Source organism: Aethalodelphis obliquidens, unplaced genomic scaffold, assembly GCF_003676395.1.
Source record: "Aethalodelphis obliquidens isolate GAN/ISIS:26980383/991018 unplaced genomic scaffold, ASM367639v1 scaffold3, whole genome shotgun sequence".
Classification (NCBI taxonomy): Eukaryota; Metazoa; Chordata; class Mammalia; order Artiodactyla; family Delphinidae; genus Aethalodelphis; species Aethalodelphis obliquidens.
This window is the reverse complement of record NW_020837947.1, coordinates 3,597,065-3,619,470: the sequence shown is the minus strand read 5'-3', so window position 1 is coordinate 3,619,470 and position 22,406 is coordinate 3,597,065. Positions and strand designations below refer to the sequence as shown.

The 22,406-nt window shown below is 39.3% G+C and overlaps 1 protein-coding gene across 1 annotated transcript in view; it reads right to left on the bottom strand.

Annotated features, from left to right (window-relative positions):
• Positions 1–22,406, bottom strand: part of PDE10A (phosphodiesterase 10A) — a 296,868-nt gene that overhangs the window by 25,248 nt on the left and 249,214 nt on the right. Inside the window, exons 17-18 of the mRNA XM_027081576.1 lie at positions 20,802–20,957; positions 10,747–10,919 (exon numbers count right to left, since the gene is read on the bottom strand). Coding sequence (XP_026937377.1) covers positions 10,747–10,919; positions 20,802–20,957 — 329 coding nt within the window. The remainder of the gene's footprint in view (positions 1–10,746; positions 10,920–20,801; positions 20,958–22,406) is intronic.

The following is a 22,406-nucleotide window of genomic DNA, read 5'->3' as shown; positions in this document are numbered from 1 at the left end:
ATCATAAGTTTTTAATATGATGAAGACGATCTATCATGTGTTTGTTTCTTTGAAGGTTAGTGCTTTTCTGTTTTGTTTTTTCCAGCTTTATTGAGGCATGACTGACCAAAAACAGTTGCATATATTTAGGTTGTACACGTGATTATTTGATATATGTATATATTGTTAAATGATTACCACAATTAAGTTAATTAACACATCCATTACCTTACACAGTTACCTTTTGTGTGTGTGTGTGTGTGTGTGTGTGTGTGTGTGTGTGGTGAGAACTTAGGATCCACTCACTTAGCAAATTTCAAGTGTAGAGTACAGTGTTACTAACTGTAATCACCATGCTGTACCTTAGATCCCCAGAACTTATTAATCTCATAACTGAGAGTTTGTACCCTTTGACGGACATCTCTGAAGGTTAATGCTTTTTGTGTGCTAAGGAATCTTTGCCTATGCAAGGTCATGAAGACTTTCTCCTATGTTTTGTTCTAAAAATTTTATAATTTTAGCTTCTACATTTAAGTCTATCATCCATCTGAAACCTCCGTAATTAAAAAGCAATGTTGAAATGACTATCCTTTCCCTAGTTGAATTATCTTGGCCCCTTGGCTGAAAATCAACAGGCTACATAGAATGGGTCTTTTGTAATCTGTCCCCATTTGTCTACCCTAACACCAATACACCCAGTCTTGATTACTGTTATTTTATAGTAAGTCTTGAAATCAGATAGTGTAAGTCCTCCAATTTGTCTCTGCTTTGTCAAAATTGCCTTGACTATTCTAGGTCTTTTGTATTTCTAGATAAATTTGAGGTCAGTGTGTCACTTTCTACAAAAAGTAGCCTGTGGATATTCTGACTAGAATTGCAGTTTTGGAGGAATGTTTGTAGAGAATCGATAGCAATATTGAGTGTTGCAATTCATAATCATGATACATCTCTCCAGTCGTTTAGTATTCTTTATTTCTCTGAGGAAATGTTATGTATTTTATCATTTGCTAAATTTATTTTTAAATGATTTTATATCATTTGTTAAATTTATTTTTTAAGAGACTTTATATCATTTGTTAAATTTATTTCTTAAATGACATTGCAAATGGAATTGCTTTAATTTGAATTTCCAATTAATAGTCATATATAAACTAAATTAATTTTTAAATGTATCCTGTGAACTTGCTAAAGTCACTTATTAATTCTAGTAGATTTTTTTGGAGATTCCTGAGGAATCTTTTAGTAGATGGCATGTGATTTAAAAATAAAGACAGATTTACTTTTTCCTTTCTAACTTTATTTGTTGATTTATTTACTTATTTTCAGTATAATGCACTGGCTATGATCATATGGTGTTTCTCCTTTGTTCCATTACTGTGAATTATATTAATTAGCAAATGGTTAAACCACTTTTCTATCCCTGAGATAAAATCCATTCGTTATATTGTCTTTTGAACATGTGACTGAATTTGTTATACTTTGTTATGAATTGGATCTATGTCCATAAGGAATATAGATCTTTATTTTTTCATGGAAAGGCATTTTCTTTTAAGTATAGCAGTGCATACATGTCAATCAATATAGATCTTTAATTTACTGTTTTTGTAATGTGTTCGTCAGCTTTTGGTATCAGTACTATTCAGGCTTCATAAAATCAAGTGGTAAGTAGTAGTCTCATTTTCAGTAACATTTTGTGTAAGATTGATATTATTTCTTCCATAAACGCCTGATAGAATTCACAAGTGAAACCATGAGGTCCTGGAGAATCTTCTGTTTAAGGATAGAATTTCTTTAAGGGGATATTCAGATTTTCTGTTTCATCTTGGTTCATGTACAGTAAGTTGTAATTTTCAAGGAATTATTCCATTTTTAACTGTTTCAAATTAGCATAAAATTATTTATAATAATCTCTTACTGCCTCTTTTTGCCCATATTCTGTAACAATATCCTCTCTGTTACTCTTAGTATTGGTGATCGGTATTTTCTCCTTTTTCCTTACCTAGTCCTGCTGGGGGTTTATACATTTTAGTAATATTTTCAAGGCACCGACTATTGGCATCATTGGTTTTCTCTGTTGTTTGCTGCTCTCCGTTTTATTGCTCTGCTCCTCTCTTGATTATTCATTTCAAGTTAGGGTTTAATTTACTCTTCTTTTTCTAGCTGCTTAAGGTGTCATCTTAACACACTGACTAACACAGGCATTTAAAAATAAACTTCTAGCTGAATCCTACAAATTGTGATAGTTTGTTTTCCCTATCATTCAGTTTGAAATATTCTCTTATTTCCTTTGTTATTTCTTCTTTGATACATGAGTTGTTTAGAGGTGTGTTGTTTAATTTCCACATACGTAGGGCTTTTCTACATAGGTTATTGTGATTTTTATTTCCATCACAATAAAAAATATTCTATGAATCCAATCTTTTGAAATTTATTGAGATTTATTTTAGGTACCAGCACACAGTCTAGCTTATAAATATTCCATGTGCAGTTGAAAAGAATGTGTAGTCATTTTTTAGTGTTCAGTGTATATAAAATAGGTTATGTTGACAGTGTTGATTTTTCCTTTGCCTTAGATTTTTATGTACTTGCTCTATAAATTACTTAAAGAAAAATGTAAAACTCTTGAACTATGGTTTTGTTTAGTTTCCTTTTCTGTTCTGTGAGATTTTCCTTCATGTGTTTTGCAGCTCTGTTAATTAGGTGCGCGCGCACATTTTGCAGTGTTATTTCTCTCTATGCGTTGACCCTTCTGTCATGGTGAATTATCCCTCTTACTGGCTCACAGTATTCTGCCTTCAAAACGACTTCGTTTGATACTACTACAGCCACGCAGCTTTTTTAAGGTGTCTGCATGGTATATCTTCTCTCATCATTTTACTTTCAACCTATCTGAGTCTTCCTATTTAGAGTGTGTATTTCTTATATAACATATAATTAAGTCTTGTTATTTTATCAAGTCTGATAATTTTTGGTTTTCAATTGAGGTATTAATCCATTTACATTTAATTGTTAGTTTGATTGGGTTCAAGTCTACTGTCTTCATATTTGCTTTCCGTTTGCTGCATTGTGGGCTAATAAAATGTACTTTTTATTATTCGTTTTTCCTTTCTTTAAAAAAAGCTATACTTTTATTTTTTCATGGTTTCTATACATTACAATATACATACTTATAACACACACATAAATTTAATATTGTTCCACTTAGCACTTCACTCTCACCCTTCACAAACATAAGAACCTTATAACGCTATAATTCTAGGTACCCCTCATTCTTTGTGCGATTGTTTTCATATATTTAATCTCTACATATGCTATAAACCTCACCTTAGTACAATTATTATTTTTGCTTTAATCACTCATTTATCTTATAAAAAATTAGAAGATATATATGAGAATTCATACGTCATATTCTCTTTTGGATCCTTTTCTAAGGATCCAAAGTAGCACCCTTAGAAACAAAACAAAAAGTAAGCAAATACCCGAAGTACTTGGAAATTAGGAAATTCCTTTAAATTAACCTCTACATCAATGAGGAAATGGAAACAGAAATGAAAATTATCTAAAAACTAAGAAAAAGAAGAATGCTTCATCAAAAACTTGCAGGGTACAGTTCAATTAGTAGTCAGATAATAATACATATATATGTTTTGTTATGAAATTTGAGAAATAAGAAAAGGAACAACTAAGGTACAAAGAAGGTATAAAAATAAAAGTTAAAATGAATGAAAGAGGGCTTCCCTGGTGGCGCAGTGGTTGGGAGTCCGCCTGCCGATGCAGGGGACGCGGGTTCGTGCCCCGGTCTGGGAGGATTCCGCATGCTGCGGAGAGGCTGGGCCCGTGGGCCGTGGCCACTGGGCCTGAGCGTCCGGAGCCTGTGCTCCGTGGCGGGAGGGGCTGCAGCAGTGAGAGGCCCGTGTATCGAAAAAAAAAAAAAAAATAATGAAAGAGCAAACACACAAGAAAGAAATGATAAATTTTTAAAAAGTTTGTAAAAAAGGAATAATTAAAATGAAAGGACAAATTTGATTAAGAAACAAAGGGAGAAATAAAAATATTGAAAATTAGATAACTACAGATATAGTAAGATAAATAAATTTTAAGTGAGAATAATTTGTGTAAATATTTTATGTGAATTTGAAAGTCTAAAGGAAAAATGATTTTCTAGCAAAATAAGTTGACCAAGAGGTGAAATAAAATGGAAAAACCAAAACAATTACCTCAAACCACAAAAGACATTAAAAAGTTTGTTAAAGATCTTCCATTAAAAAAATGTGCCAGACTGTAATGGTTTTACAAATAAATATAATTTAAGCTTCCTCAAATGGATATCTTTAGTTATTTAAACCCTTCTAGACCAGAGAGAAATTTAATTTCATAACTATCATAATCTTAATAGCAAATTATGATACCATACAGAAAAACAACTACATGTCAATTAATGGATTCGACATAAACTTGCTAAAAAAAAAAAAAAAGCAAAAATTGATTTCCTTAGTATATTAAAAAAGTAATTCCATGGGAAACTAGAGTACAAGGAACTCAGTGGTAGCACAAAATTAGGAAATTTAAAAATCTATTAATAAAATAAGAAACCAATAACAGAGAAATTAGGAAAATCATATTATCACTGAAATCTGAATATGAATTTGATAAAATTCCTAATAAAAAGTAATATAAACAAGAAATGAAGAAAAAAACTCATACCAGATGAAAATAATTTACCAAAAAAATCACATAAAAAATTAAAATCTAAAATCACTACAATTAAAATCAAACACATATTAGATATACTTGCTTTTTCACCATAATCCAATACTGTTTTGTAGGTTCTAATTATACAGTCAGATGAGAAAGCAAAATAGGTATCAATATCAGAAAAGTGGAACGAATGATATTTACTGTAGATGATGTGAAAGTATGCCTAGAAAATCCAAGAGATTAATATTTTCAACTGACACAGAAAACATAATAAAATTGCTAGAAAACACATTTTTAGAGTTCTAGTCATGACGGAATAAATTCTGAACAAAATTTAAAAACAACTCATTGAAGGCAATTGAGTACGTAAAAGTAGGCAGAAACTGAAAGGAGTTCAAAACCTTTGGGCATAATCCACATTTATTAGCTTTTCTGCTAAGGTTATGGCTCAGTTGGGGTATGAGACATTTAGAGGCCCCCAAAAAGTCACAGTATGGTGGAGAGGTTAGCATCTGGGCTGTCAGAGCACATGGAATTTGAGGAGAAAAATCCTGGAAAGGAGAGAGCCACAAAGGCGATAGTCCCCAAATATGCATTCATATTCCCCTCAAATCCTTGGCTGGACCTAAGGACCAAGGCCAAAACAGAAACAGAACCACACAAAAAATGCTTAAGGCACATATCCATAAATTTAGGATAATCCATGAGAAATTTAACTGGCCACTAGAATAAAAGTCAATTATCTTCAGAGAAGGATAACAGGATCCAGAAAGATAACAGAGAATACATATGATCCACAACGTAGCATATAAATTAAAAAATTACTAGACATCTAAAGAAAAAGAAAAATGTGTTCCATGACTCAGAAAAAAAAAAAAGTCAACAAAAAAAGACCCACAGAGGACTCAGTTAGTGGAAATGAAGACAAGCATTGTTAAGTAACTGATAGATAGACTAAAGAATCTCAGGAAAATATATACTTGGATACAATGGGTGAAGAGACAGGAATTTTAAAAGAGACATAGAAGCTATAAAAATGAACCCCAAATAAATCTCAGAACTGACAAACACAATATATAAAATAAATCACTGGATGGAATGGACAACAGATTGGAGAGAACATTAGAAAGGATCATTGAAATTAAAGGCGAATCATACCAAATCACCCAGGGACGCCCAGGGAGGAAAAATGACTGAAAAAACAGTTCAGAGCCCTAATAACCTGTAAGACAGTATTAAGTGATCTATCACATGTTAATTAGGGTTGCAGGAGAAAAATGACGGGTTGACAGAAAAAAATATTTGAAGAAAAATGGTTAAAACTTTACTACGTTTTCCTGTAATCAGCAGCCCAGAGACCCAGAAACCTCAGAGGAACTCAGGAAGGACAAGTACAAGGGGACACTGAGGCACATTATAAACAGAGTGCCGAAAAACCAAGGATACAGAGAACATCTTAAATAAAAAGACACGCTACATACAGGAGAATAACAATAAGCATGACTGCGGACTTCTCATCAGGGAAAAAAGAAAAAGATGGAGGTCAGAAGACAACCGAATAACATTTTAAAAATGCTGAAAGAAAGCCTGTCAACTCAAGATCCTAAATCCAGCAAAAATATCTTGGAAAAGTGAAGCCAAAATAAAGGCGATAAACTAAGGCTGAAAGAATCTGCTGTCTGGACTGAGGTAAAATAATTACCAGACGGAAATCTGGATCTACACAAATGAATGCAAAGCACTGGAAATGGTATACATATGAGAAAATATGACAGATTATCTTTTTCTTTGTAAAAAATTCTTTAATAATCCATTAACTATTTAATTTAAAGTATTAGCAACCTGGGTGGTGTATACAACATATGTAGCAGTATAATATTTAACAACAACAGCATAAAAGACAAAACTGGGCATAACTGGATTCTGTCTTTTTAAGGTTGTTACATTGTACAGAAATGGAGTAATATTAATCCAAGGTGGACTGAAAAATGCAGATTCATGTAAACTCAAGAGCAACCACTTGAAAACATACAAGCGTAACAATAAAAACCAATAGAAGATATAGAACACAGCAACAAAGGAAACATTTCATTAACTCCAATGAAGACAGGAAAGGAAGGACAAAGAACAAAGGGTTAAAGAGAAAACAAGATAATGAGACAAACATAAATATAATTACATTAAAGGCAAACGAACTGACAGTCCTAAAGGAAGCAGCCACTGAAAGTCTCAACTACTGCTGATTACAAGACACATTTAAAATATAAGGATGCAGATAGGGTAACAGTAAAGGATTGGAAAAGAATATGACATGCCAATAAGTAAGCATTAGAAAGCTGGTGTGGCTATTAGACACAGAAAACTTTAAGGCAAGAAGTATTAACAGAATAAAAAGAGAATTTCATAGTGACAAGAGGATAAATCATAGAGAAGACATAACAAATACACAAATGTATAAGCACCTAATAACAAAGTTTCTAAAAACATGAAGCAAAATTGAGAAATATATAAAAATTCATAACTTTTTTATACTGGAAATTGTATTTCCATTAAAAACTGGAAAAAACACATTCACAAGTGATAACATTTATAACGTGACCAGTATAATTTAACTAAAAAAAGATAGGATCTGTGTAAATAAACTATATAAAATGTTATCCAAAACTAAAAAGTCATGTCAATGCTTTTGGATGAGAAGTCAATATACTCTCATTTACAAGTGACGAAATAAATGCAATATAACTGCAATCAAAATCCCAATGTGGATATTTTTAATTGAAAACAAACACAATAAAATATTCTTTTTCTTTTTTAAGTATTCACTATGAAGGAAATAAAGGGTCATGATGTCTATAATCTACAAGGAAGTGGCACAGTCAAAAAATAAAGGCAAAAAATACGTTAAAATGTTAATAATTCTTGAATGTGGGTATGAGTATACATTTTAGTATAATTTCTACTTAAGTTTGAAATTTTCCTTATAAAAATGTAAAAAATGCATTTACTAAGTAACAATTTCCATGAAGTTTTCGGAAAGTAAATGAAAGATGAAGATTATTTTACCAGGTATGTATGATAAATTTCAACATAGTTACAATAATCAAAACAGTATGATCACAGTCGAGGATTAGATAATTAACAGTTACATGGCTTAAGGAGTCCAAAGAAGTATTTGAGTTTATATGAAACTTCAATTCAATTCAGTGGAAGAAAATAGATTGTTAATTAAATGGTATTGATTCAACTCATCAGGAAGAAATAAAGTTATGTTCATAAAAAGTATAACTCCAGAAGCATTAATATGCAAAGAAAATTTTAAGTACAATTTATATTACTTTGAGGATAGGGGAGGTCTTCATAAGCAAGACAGGAAACCAGATTTGATAAAAACAAATGAAAGATTTGGCTTCATGAAATTAAATTTCTTTGTATTTAAAATAAAATCTAAATAAAACTTTTGAAAAGCACCTAAGAAAATGTGTGTAACATATAACAGAGAAAATGTTAACATCCTTAACAAAAATATAGAATGCAAACTGATTTATAAAAAAAAGTAAAGAATTCAACAAAAATTACACAAAAGTTGTGAACAAACAGAAGTAGGAACAAAGTCAACAAACATGAAAAGATCTCTAATGCAGGGAGTTGTCAGAGAATGGCATACTTAAAGAGAAACAGTTTTCACCCTATGTGAGGAGAAGTGTGAATTTCTACCGTCCTTTTAGAAAATTTAACATTCATCTACATTTCTAGCACCGTATGCAATGTGATATATATTTTTAAAGGACAGTAGATGACTTTATAAGAGTTTATTGCAGAATTATTTATGGCGCAAAATTCTAGAAACATCTTATCAATAGGAGGAAGGTTTGGTGAGCCTTTAGCTAGTCCTCCATACTACGTGATGTCACATAACTCTTAAAAATAGGCAAGCATCTGGTATACCGTCGGCCCTGCTCATCTGTGGGTCCTGCTTCCGCAGAGTCAACCAACCTCGGATCCTGTACTATGTTGCTTGAATCTGTACAGGCGGAACCTACGGATACGAGGGCCGAGGGCCGACGAAGGGACTTAGGGACTTGAACATCCACTGATTTTGTTATGCGGGTGGTGTCCTGGAACACATTCTCTGTGGATACCGAGGAAGGCCTGTAATCATGTTTTTGTTTAAAGATGTATGTTTGTGCATATAAACAGTTTAGAATAAACAGGGGAGAATGCATGGTTCTACTGGTTCTGCAGAACAGGACCCAGCGGACCCCCGGGTCTCTCATCCGCTCTGTGCAGACGGAAGAGTGACCCTATTCATCGTCCAGGGCCATTTTATACAAGGGACGTAATACCCGTATTCTGGTACCTGCAGGGGCTCTGGGAACGGACACCCACGGACGACTCTATTATTGTTTTTCTTGTATATACCTGCACTCTTTGAATTCTTAAAACAAATATGCAACACCTTTAAAGTTATTTAATCTTCATAACTATACAGTATACACCACTAACATGTACATATGCATTAAGCACCAAGTATGATATTACTTGCAATTAGATTTTTAAATTTTCTATTTTATAAGAATATGATTATTGTAATCATTTTGCTAAAATCATATGCAAGAAACTTGTTACTACTTACATGACTCTTATTTATAACTTAACAACAATGTATACACATAGTTTTCAGCAAGCCAAAGGATACCTTAACCCAGCGCATATTTCTCCAGTCTTACCATTGCCATAAGAAAGAGAACCGTGGACAAACTCCCATTTCTACAGACATGAAGACTTTAAATCACACGCATCCCTTGGGCTGCAGGCAGAAGAGGGTGTGTTGTCCTGCATGACACTGACCCTTCTGCCAACCCTGGGAGGGTGCTGGCAATGTGTCCAGACTGCCCTCTGTAAAATTAAGATGTATATTTTTTTCCTCAAAGAAGGTTCCCCATAAAAACTCTGATGATCATATTCTTGAAGAGGTCAACTTTATTTATTATGTATCTGTCTCTAGTCATTGGTAGACCTAATGTGTTGTGTTTGGGGTACCTGAGTGAACTGCTTCTAAGAACTGAAAGCGGATTTCTCTAGAAAGAAATGTTATGATCAGTACCTTAATGGATCACAGAGGAGGTACTCAAAGCATCCGAGCAAAAAAGAATAGATTCAACTTCACCAAGACTAGGATGAACCAATAAACAAGCGTTCCCCAAATCTAAAGATAAATCTAAATCTAAAGATAAATCTAAATCTAAAGACGGCATCACTTAAGATGGACCTAGTCAGACATGGAAACGGCCAAAGGAAAGTCCTACAAAGAAAAGCTGGTGGTAACCACCTACACACCGGCAAGGCCAAGAGGGGTTTTAGCCAGTGGACTGAGCTCTAATGGACAGATGGGTGGACAGGTGCACGATGAAAACACGTGACACATTTCTGAACCCAGCGGGCAAGTCACGCCTGTTCAGAAAAAAAGGAATCAAACTGCCTTAGCCTGATGCATTAGAACATTTAAGGAATCTCATTCTCTCTGTTCTGACCCCACGTTCAGACCAACTTTGGACTGCCACTTGGCTTCCTGAAGGATTGTGACCACGCTGAATGCCAATATTCTGATGCTTATAACTAGAATGTATGCTTGCAGATCAATAAAATGGAATTCAGGTTTTATAGATCAATCGCATTGGCTTGGTTAATAAGATCTGGATTCTGATGAATCCATTTTCATTTGCTTTTGAGTCTGTGAGGTCAATGACCAAACGCTGGACTGTGACAAACTCAAGGAGAGGCGTCTTGGAAAATGACTTCCCTTTAAAAGTACCCATTCCTATGTGACCAGTTTAAATTCTAATTCATATTTTAGTGACCTTCGCAATACATCGTCAGCAATCTTGTCAAAACGAAATATCCAAAGTAAATATAAAGTGCACATAAAACAAACAAAAAAAACCACATAAATTCTTTTTACATTTCTTTTTTCAAATATAAATTTATGCCAAATTACATTTTTGTTTTTAAATATAAATTTATTCCAAATAACACTCCCTGGGCTACTAAACTTTCAAAAATTATTTTTACCTATGTGATTGATTATTAAGGTTTAGCGATCCGGTCTGGTACATCTCTTCCAACTGTTTCCTGTTTCCAAAGTATAACGCAAGGTCTGTGGCAATGATGGCTTTGCGGATGATCTCAAGCACCTGTTCATATTCGCTGGAGCTCAGGGTGGAGAAGATATTGTGCCCCTCCAACTAGGGAAAAAATACAAATAAACACCACCAATAACAAGCACAAGCTCCAATCTAATGACATTTTCAGTTACTTGAAACAACAGTCAGTCAATGGCATTTGGTCAGGACAGGTTTTGGGGGAACAAAAGGATAGTTTGAAATGACTAATGAAATTAATGTTTTGGTTTCTCTTCACGATACAACAATGAAGCTACCACTTAAATGAACTATTTAAACTACGTAACATTTCCCACCATAAAATCCCAGTGATTTAAATATACACCTAGTTTTGGGATATTTCTAGTAAGGAATTAAAGGACTGGAATATGCAAAATATTTAAGTAAAAGACTTTTCCTTTTAAACTAATTAAGAACTTCGGTAAGTTTCACATTCTACTGGAAATTAATGGGCTTAAAAAGTCATCTATATATTTGTCCACTTCCGCAAGCCTCATGATTAATAAACTATTTTCTCTGTATCATAGAAGAAAATGTCCCAGGACCTGAACATAAAATTTAGGCAAATTAAAAACTCTCCCTACAGGCAAGAATGCTTTTACATAAAGCACAAATCCCTGAGGTGCAAAAACTGTAAGGCCATCCTGTCTTCTGTCCTCATGGGAGATGGACCCAGCAGATCATCACCCTAAACAAGACCAAACACTGGTCATTTGAATTCTGTTTTCTCATAATTATTCTTCTGTATATGAATCTTTTAAAAACTTTTTACAATAATTTCTTCCTCAGGATTTTAAGTTTTATTTGTAGTTGAGGTTAAAACGGGTCATTTTTGTTCAAACAAAAAAAGGTAGATATTCAATTTGTGGGTTCATCAATTATTTTTTAATGATTCATTAGTCAACACAGTTGTACTATAAACTGATTTTCAATTGTTCCCGCTTGTCTTAAGCTACATATATTGACTGATAAATTGCATGACAAACTTCAAATTATTAAAGTATATTTTTTTTACAAAATCAGACATCTCACTAAGATATCGTCTGCTTCCTAGTACTCTGAAATAAGGTTGTATGTGCCACATTTATTTTCGGTTATCAGAATCTTCCTGTATTATTTACTTTTAAGGTACTATATTTATATTTAAATTATCCTATGATAAATGGAGTTAGTTCTAGTTGGTTCTTTTTCAGACAATGGTAATAGTAAGGACATGTTTGTAGAATGCTCTAAGGTTATAAAGCACTTTCAAACACACGACTGCACTTTCAAATTATAACATTTAAATGCATCTTTGATATCTAATTGAAATGAAGTATTTGCTGAAGCATTAACAACATTTTTATTTGACTAAAGAAAAACTGCAGTACTTATATAAACTGGTTATTTCAGTAATTTTTAGTAATGTAATCTCACTTGAAGCAGCCTTCATAAAAGCAATAGGGGCAAAGAGGTGGACATGATAAGGACAGGACTTCAGCTCAACACAAGGAAGAACCATCTAAATGTTCAGAGTTACCAGGTGAACTATGCATGGGATGCTGTTTGTGGAAACATTTAAAACACAGGCTGGTTAGTAACTGATGGGAGACAAGGGGCGGGGATTTAGTCACTGGGAAGGTAATTAACTTCCAAGCCCCTTTCAACCTCAACTCTAAACTTGTATTGTACAAAGTTACAAGAAAGAAATCTTGACTCTGACTTGTGCTAAGAAAGCTGCTTTGCTTTGATCATAACTCAAGTAAAGCAGCTGGCCTCTGCTTCAGCACTTAATGCTCTGTGACCTGGGCTCCCCCCTCATACACATGTTCCACATTGGATGTGTTTGGCTGGTACGCATGCACACATCTGCTCTTGGCAGGTTGTCTGAAGAGGAATCACGTGTGATATATATTTATATGATTTACTCTCTCTATCACCAACAAACTATTAAATTATAGCACATAAAATATTCTCACATACTGTTGGATTTTACGTTTTAACCTCTCTAAAATAGGGACTTCTTAGCCTGGGTTCTATAAATTCTCTTGGGGACCACAGAGCAATGAACTCACTACAACTGTACATAGTACGTTGAGTGTGGCATCCATAAACACGCGTTTTCATCAGATTCTCAAAAGTGTCCACGACCTAAGACAAAGTAAGACCCATTTTAAAGGATCTGTATATTCTGCTGGCTATTTCAGATTATTTCTTTTTTTACTTTACTTTTCGATATTAAAGGGAAACTAGGTGGAAAAGTTCAGCAGTGAACCTTTATAATGAACAGCTGGACTACTTCCTTCAACATTTTACAAGAGTATAGGGAATAAGTGATAAAAAAAACAATAAATGGCCCCTTCCTTTCAAGAGAATATAGTATATATTTATCAACACTTTGCTCCTACCAAAACAAAAGACAATAAGGGAGATACAGCAACCAAGCACAGCAGATAAACGCTGAAAATGCTTTGAAAGCTCCAATTTCACATTAGTTAACAACCTAATAAAACCTCACAAAATAATAAGATGCTTTTATATACCAACTGATAAGTTTATTATAACTAATATTCCAGGTTACGCTGTTTAAAGTTTGTATTAACTCAAGGCAGTTGATCCCATGTTGTATCAATCAAGCATAAAATAACAAGCATTTTATACCCAGCAATGTTTCTAAAGTCCCAAGATAGGTAAGGAGCATATAATTCTTACGTCTGTGAAAGCTTACGAGTGGGCTCTGTTTGTAAAGGCTCAGCTGCTTAAGTAGCTGAGATTTGTGAGATATGTACGAGAGAATAGAAACAACGCTGAAACGGTCCTGATGCTGAGAGACTTCTCGGGGACACACTTTAAGGTCTTTAAGGTGGGAGGTCCTTAAGGTCCCTCCTAACTCTCAAAGATGATGGGTCTAAGGATTCTCAGCGTTCTGATTCACTGTTAGAGCACTGCTTTCTTGCCACAGCTGTATCTTTCCCACCACAAAATGAGGAATGTGTGTCTCATTGAGCAGATATTCAGTCTGTAGCGTCTCACTTTGGGTAAGGATATTAGTAGCTACTATATCCAAGGTCCTAAACAACGTAAGTTCATTTTTTTTAAGGCGTTCGCTGTTCAGTGGTACACAAAAAATAGAGTAGCATGGTCCCCACGAATGAGGTAAGTGAAGACCATGGGAGCACATGGGACGCTCTTCTCGGTGGCGACATGAATTCTGAAGGACCGGTGGAGGAACAGAGGAGGCATGAGACCCTGAGCGTTCGCTGGAAGCACAGACACTTCCGTGCAGCTGAGGCAAATTTAATACAGAAATGGTAAGAACTAAAGTAAAAGTTTTTTTAAAAGGCCGGGATGCAGGGCTTCCCTGGTGGTGCAGTGGTTGAGAGTCTGCCTGCCGATGCAGGGGACACGGGTTCGTGCCCCGGTCCAGGAGGATCCCACAGGCCGCGGAGCAGCTGGGCCCTTGAACCGCGGCCGCTGAGCCTGCGCGTCCGGAGCCTGTGCTCCGCAACGCGAGAGGCCACAACAGTGAGAGGCCCGCGTACCGCAAAAAAAAAAAAAAAAAAGGCCTGGATGCAGAACTGAAATACGATATGGAAAGTAATAAGGAGCCACTGAGGATTACGGAGGTGGCTTTTGGAGCAGTCCCTCTGGCGACAGCGCGCGTGGAGGTGGGTCAGAACAGAGGCAGAAGGGCGGATGGTCAATCTGTCCTCAGCACGCTTTTAAAATATTACCATGAATCATATGTAATTCTCCCCGAAGCCCTACTGTGCTGAGCTCTACAACAGAGATTCTCCCGGAAGGGCTTTGGAGCTCAGATTTCAGTATCTGCATGCCAGCCAGTCCAGGCCTCTCTCCCCAGCAGCCCTGCCCCTACTGGGCTGTGAATCACTGTCACAGGAGCAACAGGCGGAGGCTGAATCATTCTGGGGCTTCAGGATGAAAAACGTCAATGACACAACTAATTGCTTCAAGCATTCACAACAGCGATGCCTTTAAAAGATACATAATACTTATTCTGACATTTAATTGTCCACTGCATCAAACCATACACTAGGAAACATGAGAGTACTGTAATTAAGAACACAAGTTTTGGAGTCAAACAGCTCTGATTTTTAATATCCTCTGCCCCCTACTAGCTGTGTGACAATGAGCCAGTTACTGAACCTCTCTGATGCACATTACTCTTATTTGTAAAATGGAAATGAATAATAATACTTGTCTCATAGGATACCGTAAAAATCAAATGTACTGATCCGTGTAAAATTCTTAAGTTTCTGGTATACAGGAAGTACCTAATAAATGATGAAATGATTACCATGATGATGGTGGTGATGATGATAAAACCTACCAGTAGAACTTCTGCAGTCAGAGTTGAAACAGGGAGAGAGAGAAGGAGAAACAAGCACACAAACTGATACGCCCAGAACTGAACTGGACCGCCAGAGAACACGTCTAGCTATTTAGAATACATCTGTAGAAAAGGACAGATTTAGGCTAACCTCTGTAATAAACTAATCCATTTTAGTCTAGAAGTAAGGACAGTGTTGAGTGTAAGTACAACTATTTTGCTATAATTGCAACAGACAACAGTAAACTCTACCCACTGCAGATGGACTTGGCTGTGTCACGGAAATGCTACTGCTATAAAACGTAACGAAAATGTCATGGGATCGCAAAATGTTGGGATAAAGATAACTTTTTAAAAATGTAAACATATTTCAGAAGCACTAGATGATTTAAGATTAATGGGATGATGAGAAATTTTTCTTAATAATGAGAATAACCATTCCTAATTGGTCTGTTTTCTAAAATTTTGACTTCTGCGTACCTAACGTAGGGTATTCACAGAAGGCAAAAGACAGAAAAAGGGTAGCTTCAATATTCAAAATAATCATTAATATCTTATTATGAAATATAATTTGACTATTAAAATGAACATTAATTACGAATATTAAATAAAGGAATGTTCAATGAACATTAAAATGGATTTAATATTCTAACGCTAATGGTTCTATCACCGTTGCTAAATAAAAATGCATGGATGGGTAAGTTTTAGGTCAGAACACAAAGCTTGCCCACTCTCTTGTCACTGTCCACATAGAACAGTCTCCTTACCTGAAGTCATTCCACTTACCCTCCACCACTGAGGCACCTACACGCTTTGTCCCAAGGAGACATATCTACTCAGTTTCCCCTAAATAGAACCTGGCAGTTACCAGTCGCCAAACATTGCACACATTGTTTTGCCTTCTCTGACTCTTAGGTCCACATTCTTATCTTCACGTGACCACCACCACCCACGTCAACAGACCCGGCAGTAGGCCTGCGGGATGGAGATGAACGAGGGGCAGCGACTGTCCTCACCGGGCTTACAGAGGAGAGGAAGGCTAAACTCACAAACAGGAAATTTTTATACCATGTGAGAACTCTAGAATACGTGTATGTTTAAGGGACTCAGGGGCCACGTGGAAAAGGCACACAGCTGTGCCCCAGTTATGTGGAGACGTCATAAAATACTTTCACCGGAGGAGGTACTGCCTGAGCTGAGTCTTAAAGATAAGGAGAAGCTGGCCACCAAAATAGAAAACTCTAGACAATGCAGAGTTAAGAAATGGTCTAGAACTGCAAAAATACACATATAACAGTCCTGGAACAGGCAGAGGCCATTCATAAAAGACTTGTATTTCAATTAAGAAACAAAATTTATTCTTGAGGCCATGGGACCCACTGGTGGCTTTTAAAAAGGAGAATAGGGCGTCCCTGGTGGCGCAGTGGTTGAGAGTCCGCCTGCCGATGCAGGGGACGCGGGTTCGTGCCCCGGTCCGGGAGGATCCCACGTGCCGCGGAGCGGCTGGGCCCGTGAGCCATGGCCGCTGAGCCTGCGCGTCCGGAGCCTGTGCTCCGCAACGGGAGATGCCACAACAGTGAGAGGCCTGCGTACCGCACAAAAAAAAAAAAAAAAAAAAGGAAAATAACATGTTCAGACATATATTTGGAAGATAAATTTGAGAACCACAAGTTTGGGGAAATGGTGATCAATATGCGGGAAAAGGGGGCTTCCCTGGTGGCACAGTGGTTGAGAGTCCGCCTTCCGATGCAGGGGACACGGGTTCGTGCCCTGGTCTGTGAGGATCCCACATGCCGCGGAGCGGCTGGGCCCGTGAGCCATGGCCGCTGAGCCTGCATGTCCGGAGCCTGTGCTCCGCAACGGGAGAGGCCTGCGTATCGCAAAAGAAAAAAAAAAAAAAAAAAAACTGGGGGAAAAGTCAGTCAAACAGACAACGTCTAATGAAGGCGGAATTTGGGATGTCACTCGGGAAAGGTCCTTGATGGACATGTAGGAGACTGTACGCTCAGAGGGGCCAGTTCAGCATCCACTACAGGCGCCAAATGGGAACTCTGTCTCCCATGAATGCCCCTCACGGCCTGTACACAGCCCCTGGCCCCAGTCACCGAGAAAACAGTCCTGAGACCCAATGTTGAGACAAGGGGCAGCTCAGCAAAAGTTAAGAATCTGAACCTATCTTTCCTCTAGATGCTTTCACACTTCTCCTTACTTCATTCCTGACTTAATCTCCTCCCACTGCCCACTCGGGGTGGGGGCGGGGGGGAGGGTGGGAACTGCCCACTGCATCTTTCTCCCTGTGACGGAAGTGAAGGCAAGTGTGAACGAACATACACCCCTCCTGCCGTGCTGTACCATGAATAGTTCTGTGCTAGTGTGTGAAGGACTGAGGTTAGCTTTTAAATCTACTTCCCCTTTCTGTTTGCTGAGGTTGCTGTGGTCACACAGGGGGCCTCTTCCCCACGCTTCCCCAGTCGCCCAGGTTATCCCATAAGTAATTGTGGCAACAACACTGAAAGTCAGCATTCGGGTTAACGAGACTGTGGTCTGTAGACACACACACACAGCTTTGAGGAGGCCTCGTGGGGAACCATCTCTAACCATCGTGGTGAATTTTTTTATCTCCTCTTTGGCCACGTTGCCAAAGGATGAATAGTTCGGGACTGCGATCCCCTGTGCAGCCAGAGCGCTGAAGGCTGCCTGCGGAGATGAGGACGCCGAAGGAGAAGCCCTTCCCTACCCTGACCGCTGGGCGGACAGACCTATCAGAGGGCTCCGTGTGACGTAATGACATATTGTTCTGTCTGATAATTCAGTGACTGGATGTTGAAATTAAATTTTACTCTCCGCCAAGGATATCACCTTAATTGGTCAAGTCTGGAGGTGTCCTGACAAAACTTCAAACTGGCAGGGCTTGGTGACTGGAGCTGGGGGCAGGGTGAGGGGGAAGGACTCTAACAGGGTCACTGGCCCGTGGGGTGAGTGAGGCACCTTCACGGGAGCTGTAAAGTAACTCAGCACGATTGTGGCCACACTGAACGCCAAACACAGTTCAAGCGTTTGGAAACAGAACCTTACGGTACCCCAGGCTGACACACAGGCGTGAGAGCCACAGCCTGTTAGGATGGCTGGGACCCCAGGAGGCCGGCCAGGTGGAGCGGCAAGAAGGTCCGCTTGAGGGCGGAGCTGTGGACACAACAGGCATCTGTGCTTTTGCTATCACTGTCCCCCCGGGCCTGAAACATGTGCTGGCAGCTGCGAGGCAGTGAATAAATATGTTCGCTATTGAAACGAATTTCAAGAGGCAGTTAGATGGATCTGAGAAGCAAAACTCAGAGGAGTTATCATGAGCATGTACAATCAGCAGATTCTAGAGATCTCCAGAAAATGAAGGGGCCCTCCGCCATTCTCCTGCCCGTGAAGATGGGGCCGTGAGTTTATGCCCCCTATGTTTCTCCCTGTCACAGCTCACACAGGAGGTGTTGGTCAAGCCAGGATACAGATTCAGATTTTAACTGGTGGGCTGAACCTGTGGCCATGACGGTTCTTCTAGCCGGCTTCCCATCCCATTCGTCTGCTGAGAACCTCACCTCTCTAAAGACACAAGAACAAAGGTGCCCTTATGTTCCCCCCACCAGTGACTGAAATGCCTTCTCTAATACTCGGAATCTAACTACCCTCCAACAACTCTGTGGATGCCAGCAGCGTGCCTGAACTTAATTCACTGCCTGAGTCCCCGTGATGATGCTCTGATCATTCTAGGAACACCGCATCATGGAACACAGAGCCCCCACGTGGCTGAGGGTTTGCTGAAAATGCGACAAACTGCTCTGTGCCACCTCCACTGTCAACGGCGGCAAACAGAGTAAGTCTTCCTGCCAGAAGTCTTCCTTGGCTGGGTCAGACCCTCTCCACCCCTTCTGCTTTGTATCACTGCTGTATCACACAGTTTATATCTTATTCCATCCAGCAGCGATGTACCTTGCAACCCTGGCCTCTGTAAATTCTCTTATATTTAAAATAGGTTTTCTGAGGGAACTTCAGGAAGGCTATTAAAATTCATTTGCAGATTAAGTTGCCAGAAATGCTGTCACAGTCACATGTATGAATTCATTTAGGACACAGGATGCACATGGGGCCCAGGAGGCCTAATTATTTCTAAATGAAGGCGTCCTGATGTCCTTTCTGGCATAGACCCTTTTTCCTGGGCAAATAAATAGCCTAAGGGGAAAGCAGATATAAACTGTCATAAAGTTTTATAAATGTCTATTTACAAAAAGCATGTTCTAATGCATGTGTGTGTTAATATACATGTGTGTGTATATACACCTATTATACACACACATATATAGGGATATGCATCTATATCATACACACATACAAACACATACACATATACATATATCCACACACATCTTTTATCCTGCCTAAATTTCTAGGTATGTATGTATCTATCTATCTATCAGCCAAACATACATAACCTACATCATTTAAAAAATAAAGTATTGGTGCCAAGGGAACATCGGGAACGGTGACTACCTATCGCTTTCAGGGATAGAACCAGCCCGGGAGCAAGGGGGACAGTCAGCCACCTGCCGGATATGACTCCGTATCTGACAGACCTTTCACTCTGCCCCGCAGGTCATCAGAAGAGCACCTGCACTTCAGTAAGCTCACCAGTTACCTTCTCAGCCCTGAGGAAAAGGGGCCTGACCACGTACATGCTGCTGGGTTTTGAAAAGATCTGAGTGTGCAGTACTACCAATCAATCACTGGGACAGTTGGGACCATGAGGCACCACTAGGAGAAGCTACGGAGAGGAAAAGAGCCCTGGGTGGTCAGGGGAGGGCTGGGCTACACAAGACAGGAAAACTGCACCAAGTGGCAGACACCTTTCTGCTTCGCAAGTCGCCCACAGCCAGGCGCTGCTGAGGTCCTGCCGGGGCTTTGCGTCACAACCTTGAAACTTCCAAATCCTTCCCGTAGACACGTAATCAAAAGATCTAATAAGATTTCTCCTCCTATTTTGAGGTGCTGACAGTGAGAGGAAGAAACGGGGTCCACTATTCTTAAGTCAAACAGAGATCACATTTTAAAAATTGTCTGTGAGAGGAGTCAAAGCATTACGAGGCGATAGTTACGTAGTTAAGATGACTTTGAGAAAAAGGTTTGAAGTGGAGAAGGAGCGTACGTATCTCACAGGGAAGGGAGACCAGTCAGCATCCAGCTCAGTCACTAAGGACATCTTAAAAGCAAGAAAAATCGATTTAAAAACACACAAAAGAAAAAAGAAAAGAACTTCAATGCACTTAAAATCTTGTTTGCCTAACGTTCAAGACTCGTTGTTCAACACATTCTGGTTCAAGAACATGATGATCCACGTAGATTAAATTAACTACGTGAAACAAACTTTGCCTTGGGGTATAAGGTACTTAAAAATCAAATGTGATTGCAAAATATATATAAATCTTTTAAAAAAGGTTTTACGATAAGGTGTAGCTGCTGTTTCTGAAGAAAGCCAGAAGAATATCCCTCTTTTATGTATAAACCGCGGGTCTCTCTGACAAGACGACGCACACACGGGGCAGCGGTCAGGCACGTGTCCCTGGGCGCCTCACCTGAAGGATGGAAACGGTCTGGGAGAAGTGATGCTGTTCCATGGTCGACGTGGAGTATAGTGCCGCGAGGGGGTGGTCGAATTTCTGCAGGTAGCTGTTACTGAAGCCCCTGTGGTCCAGGTCGTGGCACAGACACGCAATTAGCAGTCCCTTGCGCTTAAGGAGAAACCACAGTGCACAGATGTTCAAAACAAAGAAATGGGACATGAGGAAAGTTACGGTTAGTATTCTTATCACACTGACTTCTGTCACTGATGCAGCCAACATGCTCATGAATGCCTGAAATAACAGATAATCTAACTTCTTTTTTAACCAGTTTCTTTGTCTTTCTGCTTAGGAACTTAACAATCAAATTATCCTTGAGTTTTCCTGATCGACTCTGGTAAAAAGGGTAGGTGGTATCAAATTAAAGCAAATGTCCCAAAGAATCACAGATAAAGCAAGTCTGCAAAAGGAGAGGACAGTATCAGTTCTTCACTTAAAAATCTATTCAATATTAAATTCTAACGATGTTACTGCTATCATAAATGAGGAATATAGCAAGTAAATCATACAGCATGTGAAAAATGGTAAATTATATACAAAAAGATAAAAGGAAGAGCAGGCTGAAGGGGACAGGTGAGAGGCGGGTGGCTGTGATGTACAGCAGTTAGGATGGGCCTCAGACAGGCAGAGGTGCAGGTGAAGGGGAGACGCAGGTGGCTCCCGGGGGCGGGGGCGGGGGCGGGGCTCTCAGCCAGCGCACATCCTGGCAGGGGAGCCTGCCTGCGAGTCACAGGACCAGAGTCACATGACCAGGACTGACCACTGCAGGGGCTGCGGGGAGAGGAGGACAGAGAGGAACCTGAGGGCAGGGCAGGGGAGGGGAGGGTAAAGATCTTGTATTATCTGTGATCCAGGGACCGATGGCGGGGTTTTCAGCAGAGCAGTGACATCATCTAACTGACCCTCTTTAAAGATCCCCACGCTGGCCACTGTATTGAGAACAGACTCCAGAAGGGTGGGAGAGACCTGGGGGAGGCTTTCGTCGTGACTCAGGCAAATCATAACAGAAGCTTAGACCAGGACGCTAGCAACGCAGGCTTAGGAGACATGACTAAAGTCTGGAAGATTCTGCAGGCAGAATCAACAGAGCTTTCTGGCAGGCTGGGCATGAGAAGAAAGGAGGAGGACGGCGAGCGGGGGAGGGGAAGCCAAGCCTGAGGGCCAGGTCATCAGCCTTAGACGCTGATGGACGGGGTCTTCACTGAGAAGGGAAAGTTGAAAGGGGAGCGGGCTGGAGGAGCGCTCGGGAACCGAGGGTGCTGGGGGTCCTGGAAGCCACGTGAGAACAGTGACGCAAAGAGGAGAACTGAGCTCAGACCCTTGGACCCGCACGGCCCCTGGACCAGAGCATTTTCTGGGGGGTGATGGAGCTGGTTTCAGAGAAAAGGGGAGGAGAGGAATTGCAGGCGGCCAGCACAAGGGCTCCACCAGGGGCCGGCGGCAAAGAAGAGCCTAGAAATCCGGAGGGAGCCGAGCGGAGAGGCAGAAGCAGAGGGTGCAGTGAGGTGGAGGTCACAGCCTGCGACCTGCACGGGATGCAGAGCCTGCGGAGGACCCAGC